This window comes from Melanotaenia boesemani, chromosome 13 (assembly GCF_017639745.1).
Source record: "Melanotaenia boesemani isolate fMelBoe1 chromosome 13, fMelBoe1.pri, whole genome shotgun sequence".
Taxonomy (NCBI): domain Eukaryota; kingdom Metazoa; phylum Chordata; class Actinopteri; order Atheriniformes; family Melanotaeniidae; genus Melanotaenia; species Melanotaenia boesemani.
Window position 1 is genome coordinate 14,490,463 of NC_055694.1, and position 22,270 is coordinate 14,512,732.

The 22,270-nt window shown below is 37.2% G+C and overlaps 1 protein-coding gene across 2 annotated transcripts in view; it reads right to left on the minus strand.

Annotated features, from left to right (window-relative positions):
• The window catches only part of cacna2d3a (calcium channel, voltage-dependent, alpha 2/delta subunit 3a), a 117,710-nt gene extending 104,112 nt beyond the window's left edge, over window positions 1-13,598 (minus strand). For both annotated transcript variants that reach the window (XM_042004229.1, XM_042004228.1), the window contains exons 1-2: window positions 12,755-13,598; window positions 12,380-12,461 (exon numbers count right to left, since the gene is read on the minus strand). In XM_042004229.1, the coding sequence (XP_041860163.1) occupies window positions 12,380-12,461; window positions 12,755-12,879 (207 nt within the window). In that variant the 5' untranslated portion in view covers window positions 12,880-13,598. The remainder of the gene's footprint in view (window positions 1-12,379; window positions 12,462-12,754) is intronic.
• Between the last annotated feature and the right edge of the window lie 8,672 nt (window positions 13,599-22,270).

Genomic DNA, 22,270 nt, shown 5'->3' on the forward strand with positions numbered 1-22,270 from the left:
GATGCAGCAGTGATGCAGCTAGAACACAAACGTTCATTTACCTTTGCTGTGTACAGAACTTTGGTCGACAGTATTGTTTTTTAAAGTGCCTTACAAATAAAATTGGATTGAATTAGATTGGGTCTGCTTCAGATTTCTTGTAGAGATTTCCACCCAACTCCCCAGTAAAACCACCAGAACATTAGTTGGTAAGACAATGTATGAACAAACATTTAATAAATTACTATTTAATGTAAATGTTCTACAGCATGGACAACTGCTGTGCACGTGAATGAATGCTAGTAAGAATTTTCACTTTCTACAGACCTGTATTCTGCTCCCTACGATACATACAGATATGTGCAGTACTTATCAACACAATAAACAGCTACATCTGTCAACGTGCTGTAAAAAAAAACCCCCACTGTGATTTCCTAATTTCTGCATAACGTGCTGCCTCCTCCATGTTCTAGACATCTATTTCTCCACACCTCATCCCTCGCTGTTTTGAGTCAAAGATCTCCATCGCCATCTCCAGCAGAAAGGCTCCTGTTGTGATGTGTTTGTGTGCAATAGCAGAAAAAGTCTGGACCAAATTGTCTGCACTTTCTCTGGAAACTCTGCTATAGTCATGTGTGAAAACAGCTCAAGAGAAAGTTTCAAGTTTCCACCCTCACCTCTGGAATGAGATGAAATTGAAACAAAATTAGACAAAGAACAACTGTGTCTCAAATGTCCATCAGCTTTTTTTGCACAAATCTGAAATATCCTCAAAATATCCACTCTGGACGATCCACAATTTTTTGTGAAAAAACATGTTTAAGTCCCAATATTTGCTCAGATAGCCATATGCTATACTTCTGATATATTACCATAAAGATGAAGGATTTCTTGCATTAACCATAACCACTAATCTCAGTGATTGCAACATTAGGATAGATTTCCTGTTGTAGAACATATATGGTGGCGGTCTAGAAAAGACTCCGGCTCCAGGTTGATGGCAGTGGTCCCACCAGTGTAAAATATCATACTAAAGCCTGTCTTACAGTTTCTACATATGCAAAGTAATACCATTTGATCAATATGGTACGACACTGACCAATATTAATCTTCTGTTTCTTTTTTGCTAATTTATTTTTCAGTGTTATCAGCACACTGACCAGTGCAGGACTCCAGCCATTAAATGTGTTGTATGAACTGTAACAATGACACAGAAGTTGTGCACAATAAATGCCTGCAGATAAAATGTTCAATGTTCTGGTAAAATGTTTTGAAGGAGACAATCTGAAGTAATTAAGTGATGCGTGTTTTCACATTGCATAACTGTATTTATTCACTTTGTGTTGCATGCAAGTTTGAGTCTGTGAAAGATGGCAGCAAGTGCAGCTGAAGGTCAGAGGGTGGGACCAGTGCTGTCCTGCTGAGCTGCATTTGGCAGCAATCTCACAGCCTATGAGAAGTGATGCATGTGTGTGTGTGTGTGTGTGTGGGTGTGTGTGTTTGTATCTGCAGGAGGGAGAGAGTTGGCAAAGTTAATGTGTAGGCCAAGGGGGTGACTTTGGATATATACTGGCATATAAAAGTTTGGTGACCTTTGGTGAAAGTTTCTATAATTGTGAATGACTTTTTTGTTTTTTGTTTTTTTTAATTCCGAATAATAATAAATCCATATGGTCACCTTGCATGATCAGCACTTTGTAACGTTCCCTTTGCCAAGTATTAGAGCTTCCAAGGCTTTTTATAACCAAAATAAATTACTGTTTAGATGTTTTTACTATTGCTGGCCTTACTATACTCTGCTGGTCAGACTATAGTAAGGCCAGAGAAAAACCTTTGCTTGAATTTGCTGAGACCGGATTTTGAGTTCTTTGGGTCATTGTCATCTTGTAAGAAACATAATCTTTTCATCTTTAGTTTTTTTTTGTTTTTTTTTTTTTTGTTTTTTTGCTTTGTTTTGTTTTTCAGAAAAAATTGTTTACTTCCCAAATTTGCTGTAATTAATAGCTTTTCTTCATCTGCAAAATATTTATGTCACTGACATAAGCCCTTAAAAGGGATGCCTCTATACTATCCCCGACATAGCTTTCATCATATCAGCTACAAATACCTATTTCTGTTTCATCAGCCTCACAGTGTTTCCTACATGCATCAAGCTTGTTCATGGGTTCATTTGCTAACTTTCAGTGCTAAAGTTTGTGATGAGAATGCACAAAAGGTTTTCTTCTCTTTAGTCTTCCTTTTAAGTCCACAGCTTTCTGAGGGTCTTAGCAAACTGAGTTTAAAGCAACTGCTAAGAGGATCCTATGGCTATTTCTTTAGACAGAGTTTTATGACTTAAAGTTTTGACATTTGAATAAATTAGCAATGATCCAAAAAGCTAAATAAGCTTACTTGTCTGAAGGTTTTTGGACAAGGACTGAGAGTCTATGGTGTTTAAAGTCTTGCATGATGCTTCTTTCATATTTTTCATTCTGAAATGGTAGGGAAAAAATTCTAACTTTGCTCATAGTTTTTATTGTTAACTTTACACCCTTAAAAATCCATTTATTTTACACTCCACTGAGTTACAAAAATTTAATAAATAGGGCTGGCCAAACATTTTCACACCACTCCAAAGTGAGGCAGCTGAAGGTCGGGGGAACAAACACTTGCCCCAAATACAAGTCCATCCCACCTTCACCCACCATGTATCCTTTATATGGAGAGTGAAGTTGCTCCATTAAATTTATCATTAAAGTAGGGGGATAGAGAGACAACAGAAGAAGGGAAACTGGAATGGATTGAAGAACACTTAAAAGAAATGCAAAAACACTTGAGTAAAAATATTGACAAAGGGAGGAGTTGACAGGTGGGTAGAGTGGTGTAGAGACAATGTGACAGAGAGAAAGAGAATTACATGAAGAAACCAGAATTATCTGAGCATGCAGCGGTCTCGGACACATAAGGTGGAATTTGTGATTGATGGCTCAGCTGTAATGGAGCCTGATGTTATTTCTTTTCTTCACTGTATTCCTTCATAAGTAAAATCTTTAACTACAGAATACAGGGTGGATCCAAACAACCGACTGGATGATTGATGTGGACAGCAGCTAGTCACAGACAGTCCTTCACACAATGCTGCACATGTTAATGTGCTTAATAGTTTAGGCCCTGCCCCTTTATCACTTGGTTAATGTTTGCAGTAAAGTCTGGAGCACACCTGGTGAATAATCTGTCATAATTGTAGAAATCTTTGTGTGTATATCTGTGAGTAAGTGTTGCTGGTGATTAATGTCCAAAGTAACCACAGTGAAATGATTTCCATCTGTAGGCCAACAAGGACAGAGACACAGCCAGAGCTGAGCAGTCGATGGCGACTTTTAAAGTCCAGGAATCTTGTCAAAGTTCTGGAGATTATTGGAGGCAATTTTTGTGTGTGTGTGTGTTAACATGGCAGTAACTGTGGCCATCTGTAGTTCAAAGAACTGCTCTTCTAGAAATCCTATATCAGATAAAAACAGTACCTGAATGAGGAGAACCATCTGTGATGCAGCTTTACGTTGATGAGTCAAGACAATTTAACTGTGTTGAGTGTTGATCAGTCCAGACAACATCACTGTATGGTGACTGATTGAATGTACAGGTGTGACACAGAAAATCACAGCTAAAAAAAAAAGTGTAATCAGTGACATTCAGCAACATATACATCAGCTCCTCTAAAAGCCTTAAAAAACACACACATGAAATTCAGTGAACATTTATGCGACAGAGGGGTAATTACATTATTTTCATTCATCTACCACCCACCAGCTGGCTGTTACATCATTACAATGTCCATATCTTCAGCACAAATGCAACCAGAGGAAAAAATAAAACCTATGGCATTCTTTGGGGAGCTTCCCACTCCCCATAACCCTCAAAAAGCCCTTAGAACTGCTTGGCAGAGGGTATTTATCTTGAGTGCTCACATTCATCATCCTTGCAATGCAGAGCTCCAGGTGTTACTGCGTATGCAAGCACCATGTGAGTGTATGTGCATCTGAGGCAGAAACTTTGGGAACTGCAAAGAAAAATGATCATGAACACAAGTTAACAGCTAAATCAAACATTTTTCATGCTTACAAGTGAATTCACTGAGCGAGGCTGGGGATAATTCAAAGATGTAAAACAAACAAGTCATCAAAAGGCACTTGATTTCTAAGCCCATAAATACAGCGTCAGCAGTTATTTAATTCAGTAGCGAAGAGTTGTTACGCCCTGCTCTTAAGCTCACAATAAAGGAAATGTGTTTGACTCATACTGGCTTTTCTCATGCATTTCTTACCAACAAAGCATTAATTACAGCATGAGTGAGTATCTGTGTTGGCTAAAGCTGGCCAGCTAGGACGTGAAAGGATAGCTACGCTCCTGCCTCCTGACACTGTAATTAACTCTGTGACAAGAAATTCCTCATTCGTTCCTGGTTTTCTGTTGTTTTCCTGCTGTCTAACAAGCACACACATACTTTGTCTCTTCTCACCCTCAATGAGCAGTGAAGGAATCAAATTTTGCAAGATCATGCTTTGGTCAATGAGAACATGATAGGGAGGGAGGAAGGAGATAGGAGAGGGTGCTGGGAGGTTAGGGAAAGAGGAACAGTCATCAGTGAACACCCCCTTTACACCCCCTTCTCTCACCTCATTGCCAGCCATGCTGAACCAAACCTGACAGCTATTCAATTTTCCCAAAGCTAAATCTAATCTGCAGCCGTCTCCCGCTCACTGATACACTGTTACACTACAACGCCTCAGCCTTCTTCCACCCTTTGCAGCAGATTGGCACAACCTCAGATATTTCTTTCTTCACTTTGCCACAGAAACACACACTCCTGCAAAGTTGTCAGTGGGTCAAGAAAGGCAATCAGAGGTTTAAACGTGATATAAGAAAAAATGCTCCTCAATTTAGATCGATGATATCTGCCTTACTGTACAGTAATAAATTAAATGAAAAACAAAAATCATTGAATATCTATATAAATATATATATAAACATAAAATCTATTTTGTATTTATAATGGGTTGATCAGGGCCAGAATTATTATGAGTTATGAGTTTAAAAAAAATGCCTTTATGTCTTAAAATGACTTAGATGTAACTTTTGTATTGTTTAATATTTTGGAACCTTTGAAAACACTAATTGTTCCACCTCCACTGCAACCCCGCCTACCTGCAGCTGCAAGGCAGTTTACCTGTTGATTTGACAGGGCTGACAAAAGGCTGGTCAACACCCAGGAAGCTATTCTCTGTTTTTTTAAGCTGAAAAGAGAGTGTGCTTCTTATAACTCTGGAGAGTCATAAAAACTTAAAAGGTCTTATTTAGTGGATTAACACTTGATGAGACTACAAAAGTTACTTTCATTCTGAACTGGAGTAAAATGTCTTGGTAAGGATATTTGGCTGTACACACTGAAGCCAGTATGAATTGGCAGGCATTTCTCCTCAACTCTGTTGCTTCATGTTTGGTTTATGTTCACGATTCTTATGAACTATGGCTCATACCAAATTCAACATCACAAAAGCTGGGTCAGCAGGTGCTCTGGTGCCATTTCAGTCGGTCATGCACCTCCTGACCTTTGGGACCTGTTGCATACTGAAAAACAGAAAAGGCTGCAACAAGAAGTGTACAGCAGATCCATCTGTGCAGGCATCTGAAAAAAGTATCAAAACCCAAAAGCGTGCACTATTCTAAATGTTACAAAAACAGCTAAAGTCCCTTTGAATAAAAGTAGAGAAGTTGAAACTATTTTGTTACATTTGTGTATACATATTTTAATTCCTTCATCTTCTGATGCTGTTTCTGAAGTGTAACTGTCCTTGTTTCTTAGTAGTGATGTATCTTGATCAGGAGATGTGGAAAAATTGTCTTTCAGGCAAAAACGTCTCTGGACGCTGACTTGAATAATAAAAAGAAGTTTATTACAAAAGTTCAGACATCAAAACAGATTTCTGCAGCAAAATCTGGAGGTCCCAAAGCCAGAACGAAGACCTAAAGACATTATGTGTCGTTCTGTCTTATATAGGGTTTAAACAAAGAAAATTCCTCAGTCCTGTGTCCTCCAATCATAGAGTTTGCCTATAGGATGCTCATTTGCATGGAATGCATGTTCTTGTGTCAATCCAGTCTGTGGGACAGAGAACCTTATATGGTAAAGACTTAAGTGTGTACCATACAAATGCTATGCTTAGATACCTCAGTAGCAATGCCCACTGGTTAGAAAGAAGAAAGCAGGGAGTCCTGCATGCCTAAAGCACTCATTAAAAATAGTTATGGTGCTGTGCTGACATCACAATTCATTTGTGCAATAACTGAAGTTGTAAGTATAATGAGCACTTAATATGGGAACCCCGCAGGGTGGTGTGCTCAGCCCCTTCCTGTTTATTCTTTACACCCATGACTGTTTACTCACGCATGAAGGGAGCTTAATTGTAGAACTGACAAGACTTCATATCAAGAGGAAATCAAGTATCTGTGGTGTTGCAAAAAGAGTGCAACCTGTGCAACAGCACTTAAACCAAGGCTCAGATCACTGACTTTTAAAGAAAAGGGACAAAGACTTCTACATCAGTGAATCTGGAATGTACCAGGTTCCTGGGAATAAACAGTCTGGTTTGCATTGTTGTTTTTCTGATCCATATTTACAAGATGTGAATGAGAAAAGTGAATAGAAATGCTTAAAATTAATAAAAGTATTGTCACAGAGATTCCCACAAAATTTCCCAGATATTGTCAGAGATTAATGTGTAGAAGAAAAGCTTTCTCTAGTTTTATCTTGCAGCTGTCCACCACAGTTGGCTTTTTTTTTCTTTTTGTGTTCATTTGCGACTACTTTTTCTACTGAATTCCAACTATATGCAACATTGTCTGGTGACACTAAGCAGTCTAGTTTACTTGCTTCAAACCAACGTATGAAACCAAAGAAACAAAAGCTACGTTTACATTTACTAAATTCCTTCAATTAGGTTACAGTTTTGATTAGACCTGTACTCTTCATATAAGCCTGAAAAAGGTCTTCCGATAATGACTTGTTTGCATAGATCACATTTAAACAGAATACATTTTTTTTCATGGCCAATTTGTCTGAATTTCTGCAAAAAGGAGTATAAGAAGAAGTGATTTCTGATGTTAACAAACACAACACATTTACTACCACCAATAATTTCAAGGCCCCTTTTGTGCCCTTTTAACTGAATACAAGTTCAATTCAAGCTGTAAAGTGTAGGATTATGTTACATAACAGGCGTGAACAATAAGGATAATGTCTACCTTACATTCGAAACATGTGTTTTCATCCACGCCAATGGGAACAACAATTGCCATAACCACTCCTGACCAGAATTTAATTTTTGGTCCAAATAAGCGTGATCAGATCAGAATCTTCCAATTAGTATGTTAACATGAAGCATTTTATTCCCATCAGACTTTTAATCTGAATATTTGTGTCCATGTAAACATGGCTAATGACTGCTTTGGAGCAAATATTACTACAGCCTCACAGAGGCAATGTCCCTAGCACAACACAACTTCCAACCCCAAAATGTTTTTTTTTTAAAGCATTTCAGGCTTGAGTCATAGCTGTAAGCTTTATCCTTATATATCTAAATGCTAAATATTTTTAAGGCATTCTCTATAAATATGCTGCTGCTTTTAAACCAAGTAAACTCTTGTGAATATTTTTTGGGTCATATTTAAGCATAAATACAAAACAGTACATTTTTACCAACATTTTAGCAAAACTGTTTTTTCCTGTTGAAAAAATGCTATGCACCTTTATTTCCATCAGTCTTGAGCTAATTTATTGTCAATGAAATTCCCACATTCCCCATAAAAGCCACTTTATGGGATTTTTTGAGTAGCATCAGTATACTGTCTTATTTGTAGTGTAAAGTCAATACAGCATGACTGAATAAGACTTTATCTGCTCATTTATTTGTGAAATAATATATATAAAACTGAATAATAAATAAATATAAAATTATAGGTACATTTTTAACAAGGATAAAATTATAAGGAAGAAAAAAAATCACAAAATCATATTGCAGTTCTTCACACAGTGAGTCATTATTCCACTCTCATCATCCAAATATGTAATTAATTTTAAATTAATGTAAATAACTGGGATGCATAATCATTTCTATTTCAAATTTAGGAAATTAGTCATGCTTTTAAATCTGGTTTGCATGTCTAAAATACAAATTCATCATTTTTTTAAACATGTAAAGCTAATGTAAGACTTAAATGTAAAAGAAAAATAAAAACAATTACATTTGATTTAGTATTAAAGACGTTTTATAGACTCCAATAGACGAATGAAAAGACAACACTGTTGTATGCTGAATAACTTTAATGGTCATGCATATTTGAGAAAATAAATCTCTTGGTCTTATGTGGTATTTTCATAAGTTAACCAAATACTTGGGGGCTGTTGCCCTGCCTTTGCATGTATAAAATATGATATATATATATATATATATATATATATATATATATATATATATACATTATAAATATCAATTTAATAGCATCTAAAGTATAAAAGAAGTATTCTGATTCATTTCCTAATAACATGGAAGTTATTTATGATCTGTTATGATCTAAATAAAGTTTAATATTGGAGACAAAAGAAGAGAAACAAAAGAAATGAGAAAATCGCCATATATTCTACCATAGATGACGTGCATAGTTCAAAATCCATATATATAATCATGTTTAATTGTTTTCTGTTATTACAGAGCACGACTCAGGATTTGAGGGCTTTATTTTAGATGACTACAACACATATTTTGTTTAACTGACAAAAATGTTACTAATAGAAAACAAATCGTATCAAGTTTATCTTGTTTTTTACTTACTTATTTCTTCCTCCTTAAATCCAGTATATGCACATCTTTCTGTGAGCCTTTATCCTCTTCACTGGAAGACTTCACCACTTTATATGTTTTTGATCCACCATGCACTCCACTCAGTTACACTCTGTCTTTAGGAATATTGATGGCAGGCTTGTCAGTGGCTTTCAACACTTAGTTCTTGGGCAGTAAAAGAAAATGGTGTGGCACCACTTGCATGCAACCCTTTACACACACTCTCACTCTTCATCCCCACCACAGCAAATCAATTCCAGCATAGGCTTGTCACACATCATTACACCTTCCTATCATCGTCTGCTCTTCAGCTCTACAAATGTGCATCTGTACAAGAGAGAGAAATACTCTGTATGTGTGTGTGTGTGAGAGAGAGAGAGAGAGAGAAAGAGATTGAGTATGTTTTAAGTGGGTATGCAAACTTAACACACACAGAGCAAAAACATTCACTTGCCGCCAATTCCCTGCCACCAGACACTTGTGCTTTAAAAATGGGAAAGCAGAGGTCCATGACTAGCCAAAGCAACAATGGCTGATCATTTTTCTTGTATTTTCCATTAACAAGAGGCTTAAAGTTGTTTCAGCTTGGAAAAATATCCTTCTACTTTGAATCCAGAGGGCTACAGCATCAGTGAGAGAAAAAAAAGTAGTACGACAGCACCGAACACACAGACACAGCCATCACAGCCAGACTGGCTCATCTGGACAGGTTGCTCAATGATACATGAAATTAAAGATTTCAAGAGAACAGCAGTGAAGAGTGTAAAACACACAAAGCTAATTCTTGCTATCAGTGGGAGTTATTTATTATTTTATTTTTTTGTCTCTAACAGAAGTTTCTTTATATGGGTGTGTGAGTGTGAAAATACACAGTCTATCCAAGCAGTACAGCATCACATACTGTACTTCTGTTGATGAAGATTAAGTCAACGTTGAATTTATGTAACAAATCAAAGCCTTTATCAGTCGTGCTTTCTTTGTCTTTAGACACAAACTAACAAACACACACTCACACACAAACTGGTACTAACCGATATAACCTTGAAACAAGAGCCGTTTTCGATGGATGTAGGAAGTGTGCAAGGGTGTACAAAGGCAAGGCAGATCCAGACAGAGCAGGAGAAAAGAGGTTAGTGCTCTTTAAAGGATGAATCTGGTCCCAGTGGATTTTTACAAAAGAAAAATAAAGATTTTAGCATTTTTATGGGGTTAATTGAACAAGAGTCAAAGTTTATTTTATGTAGCTTTGGTTTTCCTGCAAATTAAGCTGATATCTGCTTCAGGTATACACTTAAAAAATTTATCTGTTTTCTTTGTCACACAATTGACTGAAAGCATCTACATGATTTATGTAAAGCGATGTCTAATTAAGTTATTAATGTATTTTGATGAGGACTGCACCTCAGTTAAAAAAATAATTAAGATTTTTTTATGATGTGTTTTTTTATCAGTCATAATAAAAAACATTTTGTACTTATTCAGACTATGTCTGATTAAAGAAGTAAAGCATCAGATTAATCCAGTAAACACACAAAATTGATCACATTCAGTGTGTAGCATTTCATCTTGGAACACAGTGAAAGAGCAAGAAAAACAATAAGTCCAACATTTTCTGAAAGTGCTGAAAAGAAACAAGAATTTAAGATGAAACCATTTGAGTAATATTTTATCTTTAAGGCATTTCTCTGCAACCTTAATCACATTTGCCCAACTTTTAAATAAATAATCTTTCTAATTTTTATTAATGGCTTTGATGTAAATGATAATGCACACACAGAATGAGTCAGAAACAAAAAAGCAACAGCTGTGTGTAAGGGGCGACTCGTGCAGAGGTATCGCTTTTTCCGAGGGACTTTAGTTACGCTGGGGTCAGAAAGATGACTGAAGAGACTCAGTCCATCTGCTCTCTGCCTAAGGGAAACCTATACACATGCTCACGCAAGCAGACACAGTTTTTAAGTCTTTTTCTCCTTTAGTACCAGCCTCCTCTCGAAGTACAGAGCGTATTTCCCTCAGCCTATCTGCCTTTTCAAAAGCATATGTGCCCTCAGGTCAGCTGTAGTCTCTTCCACTACATTCCTGCACTGTCTCACAATAAGGCACAGCACCGTGGGCACAGTGGCACAATGGCAACACTTACAGGTACATGCATGTGTGCGTTTGTGCAACCTGCACATAACCCTGCACTTGCATCACAACAGTTTGGTGTGAGATTATCTTCATGGACAAAGCAGTCCTCCATCTTTTCGTTTTGCTCAATTAACCCCTGCAGCCTTCATTTGCATTTCATAAGGAGGTCGTCACTCTGTGGGAGGGTTATCATCCTTTTTAGAGGCAGAAAAAGATGAGAAGGGGGAACAGTTTTTATCATGTCAAAAAGATAACACCACTCATCTGCCTTATCAGGGGCTGATGAAATCCAGGCTGAAGCCTCACATTCATGTGTGTGACTGTGTTTTTGAATTTGGGGTGCATGGTCACAGCCATTATATGTATAGACTACATGGAAATATACTGGTCCTGTCTATCTATTATGCCAAATCTCTTATCTGTCTTGTGCTACACCCAAAAGTAGAGTGAGTCTGTGCATCCACCGCAGCCCTGAACAACTGCACAAAATGCACAAAATTGTGTGTGTGTTTGTGTGCACCTGCTAAGAGGTTAGTTTTAGCTTGGCCTTTTATCCACTAATTATATATTAACATGTTTTAACTCAGGGTTCATCAACTGACCCTCCATTAAGAAAATTTGCATTTCATCACTCTCAAATCTTGCATAAATGCCGTCAAGCAGAGCATAAGAGCGACAAGAGAAGACTGCAAAAAGGCATAAAAGAGGTAAAGCTGTGCTAAAAATGTAAGAAACACTCAGTCGAATAGCAATAAAATTTGTTTTTTCCTCACAGTAATTTGTGTGTGTGCATTTGTGTGTGTGAATACAGCTTCCTGAGTGCTTCAGAGCTGACATCAATTTAAATGGCACATGCTCTGAATAAGCTTTTAAATCTATGCTACATAGTCAACATGCATTACTGATTTTCAAGTGGCTAAAAAGCACAGGTCCCAAAGCTTAAGAGATTAAAACTCTAAAAAAAATTACCCAAATCCAATTATTTCCTCTCATACGTTTGTTTTGTACATTCACATAGCAACTGTATTTGTCTCTTGAAAGGTATTGTTAAGCCTTTAGATAAATAGCTCTTTTACTCAAAGTGTAACAAAACTTAAGCTGTGCAAAGGAATAATGATGATGAAAAATAAGTACATTGTGATTATAGTGTGAGCCTTGTATATACCAACAATAACCATATCAGAGCAAACCTTTTATTTATTCCTATAAACCCTATATCAAGGCTATTAGAGATGCTTAAGAAATCCTTCTATTTGTGTCAAGATTTTAACTGCCCAAACAAAAAGTACCTCTATAACTCAATCTTTTATAATAATCTTAATCATTTCTCAGTAATAATGGTTCAAAAGTGTTTTACACCTCCAGAGTTGGATTTTAACAGTTTAACAGCTCACTTTCTGCAGCAGCTGGGAGCCAGAGTACTTTGTTGAGATGGACTTCATCTCCCCACCAAACGCTGAGGCCCACAGCTTCACCCTGCAGACAGCACACATGCACACAGTGAATAAAACAAGAAGTGAAAATGCATGTTTTTGTTTGATTTGTTTTAAAGAACAAATTAACTTTAGGAAGTTCACTGGACATCAGACTGCTTTTTGACTAATACTCTATAACTCATTCATAACGCGATATCTAATACTTGAAGTGTATTAAAAAAAATTTAAAAAATGTAATAATACAATGCAACCATAGTATGCTTAAGGGGGTTCCTGTTTCGACATCTCTTTGAAACGCAGCAACTTTGCGTAAAAGGCCATTTGGCTACTTACACTGATGGAGGGATGTTCTGGTGAGAGCCTCCCACCCCGGTTTCCCTGGTACTTAGAGTTGATAAAAGTAAGAGCAGCCACGTAAACCAAGCACAGGAAAGCAGACAGCTCCGATCCACCTGCATCTTGGTAAAAAAAAATAAAAAAATAAAAATAAAAATAACCAACCCCCCTGCGCGCACAGTGCGAGTTTTTTTGGCTTACGCTTCCACCGTGGACTTTCCCCCCACCAGAGTCCAAGTATGAAAAGGAAAAACAGAGAAAACAAGAGTCACATTTGCTGACTGACTGAATCATTCATAGCAACATATTCAGCTTTTCAGTTGGAGCGGGACGCAAATGAGCGGCGCGTCTTTGCGAACGCAAATCTCTTCTGCTGTTTGAGTTATCCAAAGTCCTGCGATGTGGTTTCGCTGGCCAGTGCGCTGCACGGCTCTGCTTCCAGTACCAAAGTCAGTCTCGACTTCTCTGGTAAGAAGAGTCCGCTAAATCGCTTTGATTGGCCAACCTCACCCACTGAGAACCCACCGTGGAGGTTTGGGGGAACCGGGGCGATCATCAAACGATGCAGCGCACAAGAGCACGCCTACTCCTCTTGAGTGATGCAACTACCCTCCTCTCCCTCACTTTCTCTCCTCTCCTCTCACAGTCACAAACACGCGCAGGCTTTCTCCTCTTTTTCCTCTCAGAATCTGAAGATAAGCTACTGAGGGTGCCGGTATTGTTGCCGAATTACGCCATACTTGGAACTTGACTGACTCATTTTCCTATTCTCCCTCACTCGCAGGCTCTAATAGAGCAATAATAGCTAGCCTTTAGCTTTCAGGTCATATCAAGTCATGCACTGTATGCCCAGTTCACTGAAGCAGGAATTACTGCTAAAGTGCTGGCAAAAGAGGGGGAAGAAAAAAGAAAGTACGTAAAAAAGACACGGAGGAGGGGTCCAGCTTCGTGGTGGAAGGAGGGAACGGCCAGATGATAAGTCTGCGCTGCTGCATGAAAGCATGCAAAATGCACTTTGCAGCAGTGATGTGGCAACTGGCAGTGTGGGCATATGGGCTGTGAAAGAGGATGAGAGCCCCCAGGCGACAGACAGACCCTGTGTGATGGATCGTATTTCCCAGGGAAGGAGAGATTCTGGCAAAGCACTGGAAGGGGATCAACTTTGACTGAATAGCCTATCTCTACCCCTGCAGAGGGCTTGCTCTACTGCACATCCACAAAAGACCCACCTTTAACTAATATGGGTCAAAAATCTGAGTGAAACAGCTGGCCTGAGTAATGGACCCTTTGAAAACAAATATAGTTATTTATACAAAGAGAGAAGTCTTTTTATTGTTGTTGTTGTTGTTGTTGTTGTTGTTGTCAAGTTTGTTTTATCTTAAATGTTAAAAAATGTTCTCTTCTGGTTTCAAAATGCAGTTATACTGATGGAAAATGAAAATGCACAAAGTCAAGCAGAAAAATGCAAATGTTTATATTAACCAAATTTCACAAAATTTTCGTTACTTTCACAATTAGTACTTTTTCTTTCAGAGCTGAGATGTAACTGGAGTGCTTCTCTAACTCTCAAATTAACATGGACCAATTAGTTATCACACTTTTAGGCAACTAGACATTAAAGAAAGCAGCGTTAAGTGAGTGGTGTCATTTATTAACAATACAGTATCAGTCCTAATGTGGCTTAGAGATAAGTAGTTTTCCATGTAATTCCAGCTCAGCTAGATGCAGGTCCCAGGAGATTTTCTGGGTGGATGGGGCAGTGATATAGGCGGCCAAAGTCTGGATTAACAAGGGATTCATTTACACAGTACAGTCAACCTTGAAACCGATAAAGAGCAAACAGCGGCCATGGCGAGGGTGTTGTTTACATGGTGAGCAGTACGTCTTGTAGAGGATTAAAACGATGCATTAATACCAAAGAAGTCCAGCAAAAAACATTTGGAATGAGGTGGAAAAAAATAGTCAAGGGTTTATATTAGATGGGGAAAACCTTAAGCCAATAACCAAATAACCAAGTAAACAAAACCAGTGTTTTGAAAACACCTTATCTTTAAAAGTTGAGCAGTATATTATTATTATTATTATTATTATTCAGAGCATTAAAACATGTTTCTTGTATTTTTATTGCAACTAATTAAGTCTATTTTATAACATTACTAAACAACGATATTCCACACATTATAATTATTTCTATAAATGAATTTTGGAGGCTAATATTTGTTGTAGTTAAATGTTCTCCCCATTGGGGTCCTCCACACTGGGAGCTTTGCCTACTCAATCTGTAGGGTTGTTAAATGGTAAATGGTAAATGGACTTGTACTTATATAGCACTTTTCCAGTCAGTTTGACCACTCTAAGCACTTTACACTACTTATCACATTCACCCATTCACACACACATTCACACCCCACTAGGCACATCGGGAGGCAACGTGGGGTTAAGTGTCTTGCCCAAGGACACTTCGGCATGTATTCAGTGGAAGCCTGGAATTGATCCGCCTACCTTCCGGTCGAAAGACAACTGCTCTTCCTCCTGAGATACAGCCTTGGTTGCCTTTGTTACCATGACCACCCTCATCTGGGAGGGCTCTGCACCAGCATTTTGGTTACAATGTGGTTCCCAGTGTGTCCTGATCTGGGTGGTTCCTGTGGTAACACTCTCTGGTTGGAGGTGGGGTGGCTTCCGGTGTGGATGGATCCCTAAGATATTAGTTCCTCGCCTCATTCACCAGAGCCAAGCAGTAGGTTTATTTCTATTTATGTTATTTTAGAGAAAGAAACTGGGTGTGAGAGTTTGTGTTTGAGAGTCGGGGGGGTGTGTGTGTTTGTGTGTACAGATGATCAGGAATGTTTCTAAAATTATATGTAACATACTTGTGGGTGTGTTTTTAATTATGTAAAAACAGATGTTTTATTATATAGAGCACTTTGTGCTGCTTTTATAAATAAAAAGTGCCCTATGGTATAAATCTAAAATGATTTGTAATCGAAATGAATAAAAGAATAAATACAACACTATTATAACACCGTACTACCATAGTTGAGAAAGCTTTAACACTACCATAATATTTTCTTTATTGGATAACGCCATCCCCAGGGCTACCTGCTGTATGCCGCTAAAAGCTCATGAGCACCAAGGTTAATTCTTTATATCATTAATGTAACAAAAGATTAGTGCAGATGAGTAAACAGATTCACATGACTGTTGTTGATATTTAAATGAAGTTCACCTGCAACACGAACAAATTCCATTGTTTTCTGTTTTCCATTTGTTTCTGGTTAACCTGGACATACTTTTGCTTTCCACCAGTTCCACTAACATCTGGGTGGTGTTTTAGCACCAGAGTGGCAGGTAAGAGAAAAACATGGAACAATACATTTGTTTTTTGTTTTTTTTAATTGCCTGCAGTTGAGTTGTCCTCAGCTACAGTTGCAGTAATATGATAAGCGCCAGTTACAAGTTGCATCCCGCACATATAAAAAGAATCACCATTAGAAGTCCAGTCAGTTAACATTATTCTCTTTATCACGCTATGTTATATCACCTATGGAAGTGGTTGTCACATTTTATCTCTTAAGGTATTGAGTTAAATTATCTCTGTCAAAACTGGTTTGTGTTTACACAGAAAGGCAGTGGGCAGCAGCATGAGGACAGTGATGAGGCTCAGTCCCATTAGTGCCAACGAATTTCAAATCACATCATAAATAATTCTTTGTTACCAGGCTTAGAACTCACTTTACTTTAGGAATACCTCCCTTAAATTTAATAATGAAATGTAAAAGACCCTTCATCGTCATCAGAGAAATAGACAACTGTATCTAATTAGACAGATCATTGCTGATCCTGCAATATGCACATTCATGGTTCAAAATATCCATTGCATGCAATATGTATAGGTTTGTAAAACAAGGACAAAGCTAGACAAGCTTGCTGTGGTGAACAGCAGGGGGGCAATGACAGCTTCTGCCTGGTGCTTTACCTGTAAAATCAGCACACGGGAAATAAATGATGACTGGCTTTACTCCCATACTGGGAATTTGTCCTTGAATTAAATACTTGTTCTACAATGCTGTCAAACGTTGACTGTGCTGACACCAACAGATTTCTAAGAAAAGGGGGTTAAAACAGAAAGTGGGGTATATTTACCTTTTCCTTAGTGGTTGCAGTCAACATGCAACAGGCTGAATCTATGATTTAGAATTTTAGGGATTGGTAGAACTCTTAAAGCGGCTAAACATTAGCTTAAAGTTGGTATTTGCCTGTTAAAATTCTATTATTTACTGTAGATGTTTTCTCATGGGGAAGTTTTTTTTTTTGTCACAAATGGGAAAGTGCTCCTTTTTTTATTTTAATCCATAAAAATCTAAAACCTATACCTTAGTGAAGCATAGCTGTAACAACCACAATCAAATGGAAAAGGTTGGGATTTCTGGGCAATGTCATCACAAAGATGCATATGTGGCTGGGGGCAAAAAACCACCACTCATCCCAGTTTGTCCTTAGCAGAGATGACAAGGCCAGTAGCCGGTAAGGATACCAACTGGCATATAAGATGGATGGAGGTTGGCTAATATTCTGAAAGGATTGCAGCCCTTTGCTAAAAGCACAGGAGTTTGAATCCAGGTCAGTCAAAGGGTGGAGTGGGGTCCTGTAAGCCTCTCATACTTTCTCTACATAACTGATAACTAGTTTATGGCTAAAGGATTTGGTTCATGATAATGTTGTAATTAGTCATGGACTAAACTAGATCACTCAGGTCTGTTACATTAGGTTTACTCTGAGTGAAACTTCTGTGAAATGTGATAGGTTGTGATAAAAAATAACTTTTTGGAATATTTTAACTTACTGAGCCCACTGAAACATGCAAGTTGAAAAGTCTGTTAACTTTGTTTGAATGTCAGTTTATAATATTTTATATATTCATGTTTTTATGTACACATTGCCTGATTTGTTTTTATTTTTTTTTTCTTAAGGACCTATTTTAACTTTTTTCTCATAATAATTTTCTTATGGGTGGAAGCTTGATATAAGCTTAAGATATATATTTGGGCTTTTTTTGCCTTTTCTTGTGCTGTATTGTCTGTTTTATTCTTTTCTATCAACTGTGTATTATATTTGTGCTGAAAGAAAGAAAGAAAGAATTCAGTTTTTAATAGATCAAAACTAAGTTTGTACTTTTACTTGGTAAGCTATTGTTTCATCTGATTTTGCAACATGGAAATCCATCTTTAGTTTTCTCTTAGTTTTTCATAAGTGGAAGTTGTAAATTACAAATTCCCATTTGTCCGACATCTCAGAACAACTTTAAGGAGCTTTGCAGGGAGACAGTGTTGTTACTGTACAGAACAGGTATAGTTAGCAAATTTACATTAGCCCCTGTACAGCAGGACCAAAAGAAGGATATACAGGCTCCTGCACTTGCATCTGATCAAATACTGAAAGGAAGAAACAGCAAGTTCAGCTAAATAAAAAGAAAAGAGAGAGACGGAAAAAGAAAGATAGCCTGTGAAAAGCAGAAGGAGAAGAAAAGACTTAGATTAGTGCTTCAGGCTCTCTTAAAGGACACCAACAATGAATTTGTCACCAAGAAAAATCTACAGAATGGGATGCATATTAGAGCATATAATTGTGCCTATAATTGTGTTTAAAAGCAATTATAAAGCAGCCATTTCCTTTGCTGAACAATAAGAATCAGAACATTGGACAATTTATGAATAGATGACTGATGGAAGACTCAAAGTCTCAGAGTGGCCAATGTAACTGTGGTGTCCACGACCCAAACTACAGGGAACATCATGAAATCAACACATACTGACATGCTTTGTTAAAACACAGGAGAATCTGCACGTCTTCAAAATTTAGCTGCTGCATTTGGGTGTTGTATTATTAGTAAGCAGAAAGAAGGGATGTTTAGTGGAAACACTTATCTTCACATTTGTTTTAAAAACAACTATATATATTAAATACTGCTCCCTACCATCACACTTCTTGTAGTGGCAACTACAAGAAGCTTAATTAGCCAAGAAATTAGGTCATATATTAAAATAATAGAGCACCCGTGTGAGGAGGGATGCAAGGACGGTCAGAGAGGAAATGAAAGACGTACAGACAACATAGTTGATGAAGTTTAAGGAAACAAGAGAAAGGGACATATAGGGAGTTGAAAAACAATGACAATAGGGGACATACAAGGAAGAAACAGCATGAAAGAGACATGCATGTAGTATTAAAAAGCTAAGGCACCTGTAAGTTGAAGCCATCTAGGGCACAGCATGAGGTAGAAGAAATAATGATTTGTAAGGTTACTCAATCAGCAAAAAAAGGTATAAATAGGCGTATGTTTCATGTGCATATCTTCTTAAAAGATAGTAAAATGAAACCTGCGTAATAACAGGTATTATACCAAGAAATAGAGGAGCAGGAAGAAGAGAGTACAAAGACAAGTGATGAGTGAGAAATGAGAGAAAGACAAGGTGGATGATGGAGATCTGAGGGCTATCTATAATATAATATATAAGAAAACAAGGTAATACACACACTGTTTGGATAGTCTGGCTTTTAGGGCGACAACTTGTTAATTTTCCTTTTCATCTTCAAACTATGTGAAATGCCTCAAGCAGCCATCTGATTCCCTGAAAAGAAAAGACTTGATAGGAGAGGCAGATTCATTATGAGCCGAAATAACAGGCAGCTAGACGAAAGGACCGTTATGGTTGCGGTCTTTTTTTTTTTTCTTTTTTTTTTTAACAGACTAAAAATCACACTAAAGTGTTAAATTACATTCAAAACATGTTCACAACTGATTTGCCCAGAGCGTTCCACTTCCCTTTCACGTTCCTCAGCCACTTCAATTAAACAAAAAAAACACCTTGCTGTTACAAGTCCTTTCCTTACCTCCATTGTTCTTTATCTCTCTCCTTTATTTTCTCCCTCCTCCCCTCATCTGTTTATTTCAGATATGAGATCTCCTTTTTATCTTTTTCTTGGGTCTCATTGGCCCTGCCTCAGTGCACCTTATTAAAATGTATATTTTTTCACATTATTCTTCAAAGGCAAACTGTTTGCCGAGAGAACCGAAAGCCGTGCCAGTGCAACAGGAAATTAGAGTGAACGAGCATAACCAGATAGTCTACATCTGCTATTCTTTCTCTGGAACTGTGCAGGAACATTGTGCGACACAAATGCAAAAAATAAATAAATAAAAAATGAAATATTTTATTACTTTAGAGTTTATCATTGTTTCCTCAGATTCTTAAATGGAGCCCATGCAGTTAGCACAAACTGTCAAACTGACCTATTTTCAGTCTTTTGTTTTTTGCAAATATATATCTCTACAGCGCCCAGTCTGATTTCAAAAGAATAAATAAACTTATTATAAAACAGCCAAGCAAATTTAACTGAGCTACTGTAGATAGCAGAACTTCTCTGATCCACCCTTGGACTGTTTATTTGTCTAAGCCCCATAGTCTAAGCTGTCTTGTTGATAACTAACTCATTTGCAATGATAACATGCCCAAGAGGCTAAAATGAGGCCATTCACTGCGGCTGTGCAGATAGAGGATGAGGAACTCAGAAGTGGTGATTGGCTTCGCTGTGATGTTCAATTAATAGTCAACTCACTGAGTCCTGACGTACATCAAAGTGCCCCATTGGGCCAAATCATTGATTGACAAGGCAGGATGATCCTAAACACCTACAGGTGAAGCTGTGTTTCGAACATATAAACAGGGATTCATAGAGGGTTCAAACTCACCCCACCTACCATTATTAGCATCATTTGGATCTCTTGTGCTCTCTGAGTGAAAAGCAGCTTAGACAGTGGGATCCCGTCACAGTTTGGATGCAACAGCGGTTTGGTGTGGAGTACCCTGTGGGCCTGTGCTTTCTGGCTGGCAGCTTTACATATAAAACAGGCGGGCCTATCTGTCTCTGCACAGGCTGCGGCCACAAAGTCTGAATTCCCAGCTTTGAGCACTCTGAGGATCCTTACTCTGGGGCTCTGCACAAGAACAGATTAACAATAAACACTAAACATGGCTCTTCTGTTTGTGGCTCAGACAAAAAAGAAAAGTGTGAATCACTGAGAAGTTTGGTCAAATTAAGTCTTCAGCCTCTCTGGTAGAACAAATCTGTAAAGAAATAGGCGGAGCCTTCTTAATAGTGTTTTTTTTTATCATTTGGTCAATGTAATGCTTGTAAATGGCAGAGTTACAATGCACTGATTCAAATTCCTTTAGAGGTAAAAGCTTGTGTTATGTTGTGCTGGCTTTCATGAAGGATCATAGTGGGTGTAAATCATAATGTATCAGAAAATGATTCAGTCGAAGTTATATCAAACTAAAAGTTCTGACACAAGGACACACTGACATCTACAGTTTGTTGTATGAAGTTACACTTTAAATGCACTGACGTGTCACACATCCAAATACTGTGCAGTATATTATTGGCTTTCTTTAACCAGTTCAGATGAGTAAACCTTTCATGGCACAAAACACTACAGATACAGTAAAAATAGCTTCTGACCACAGGGGAAAGTAAGCTACAATTATTTCTAAATAAATAAATAAGCACAAACAACTTATGTTTGCTATCCACTTGTCAAACATCTTGTACAATTCTTTCATACAAATGTCCTTTAGCTTTAACATAAATGAAGGTTTTGTTACACAATACTGCCTGTTTCACTTCCAATCACAGCATTTCAATGGGATTCAAAGCTGGATTAAAACTATGCCATCCCATAATCTGATTCTTTTTCATTTATGTTTTTTCCTTTTCTATTTTATTTGAGGATTATCTTGTTACAAGTTCAACATGTAGCACAAAAATAATAAAAAATCTATGTTTTTTAAACAAATGGTTTATATATAATAATAATAATAATAATAACAACAACAACAACAACAACAACAATAATAATAATAAAAATAATAATAATAGTAATAATAGAAGCTTATTGCTTAGGCAGGTTAATTTTCTATTTATTTTCAATAAGATTCACAAGTTTAAGATAACAAGCAAAATGGGAAAATATTTTTGATGATCTTTTTAGAAACAACCTTCCACACATTTTTTTCAAATAAAATATATGCTGTTGTCTAGTGATTTCTCCATACATGTACTCCCATATGTTTTAATATAGAACTTCGAGCAATTACTTCTAATGTGCCAAAACTGTAGTTTCTGTTAATAGAAGTGATAATTATTATAAACAATAATCACTGCAACTCTTTAGTCCCAATGCCCTTTCTCTTGATATCAATGTTTGTGTTTATATATTGCATATTTAATACAGATACCTTTATTTGAATTTACATTACATGATTCAAAATGTTCTGCTTTTTTAAGGTACTGTGTAATACAACGTGCACAAAATTCTTAGAGTACTCATTGCTGAATGTATTGCTAGTCTGACATCTGGTGGATATTTTGGCATATTTCAATCATTCATCTAGTTTATTCATGCATAATCAGTTAAAATTCTCTTCATTCTACACTGTAGGTGTCATGTCC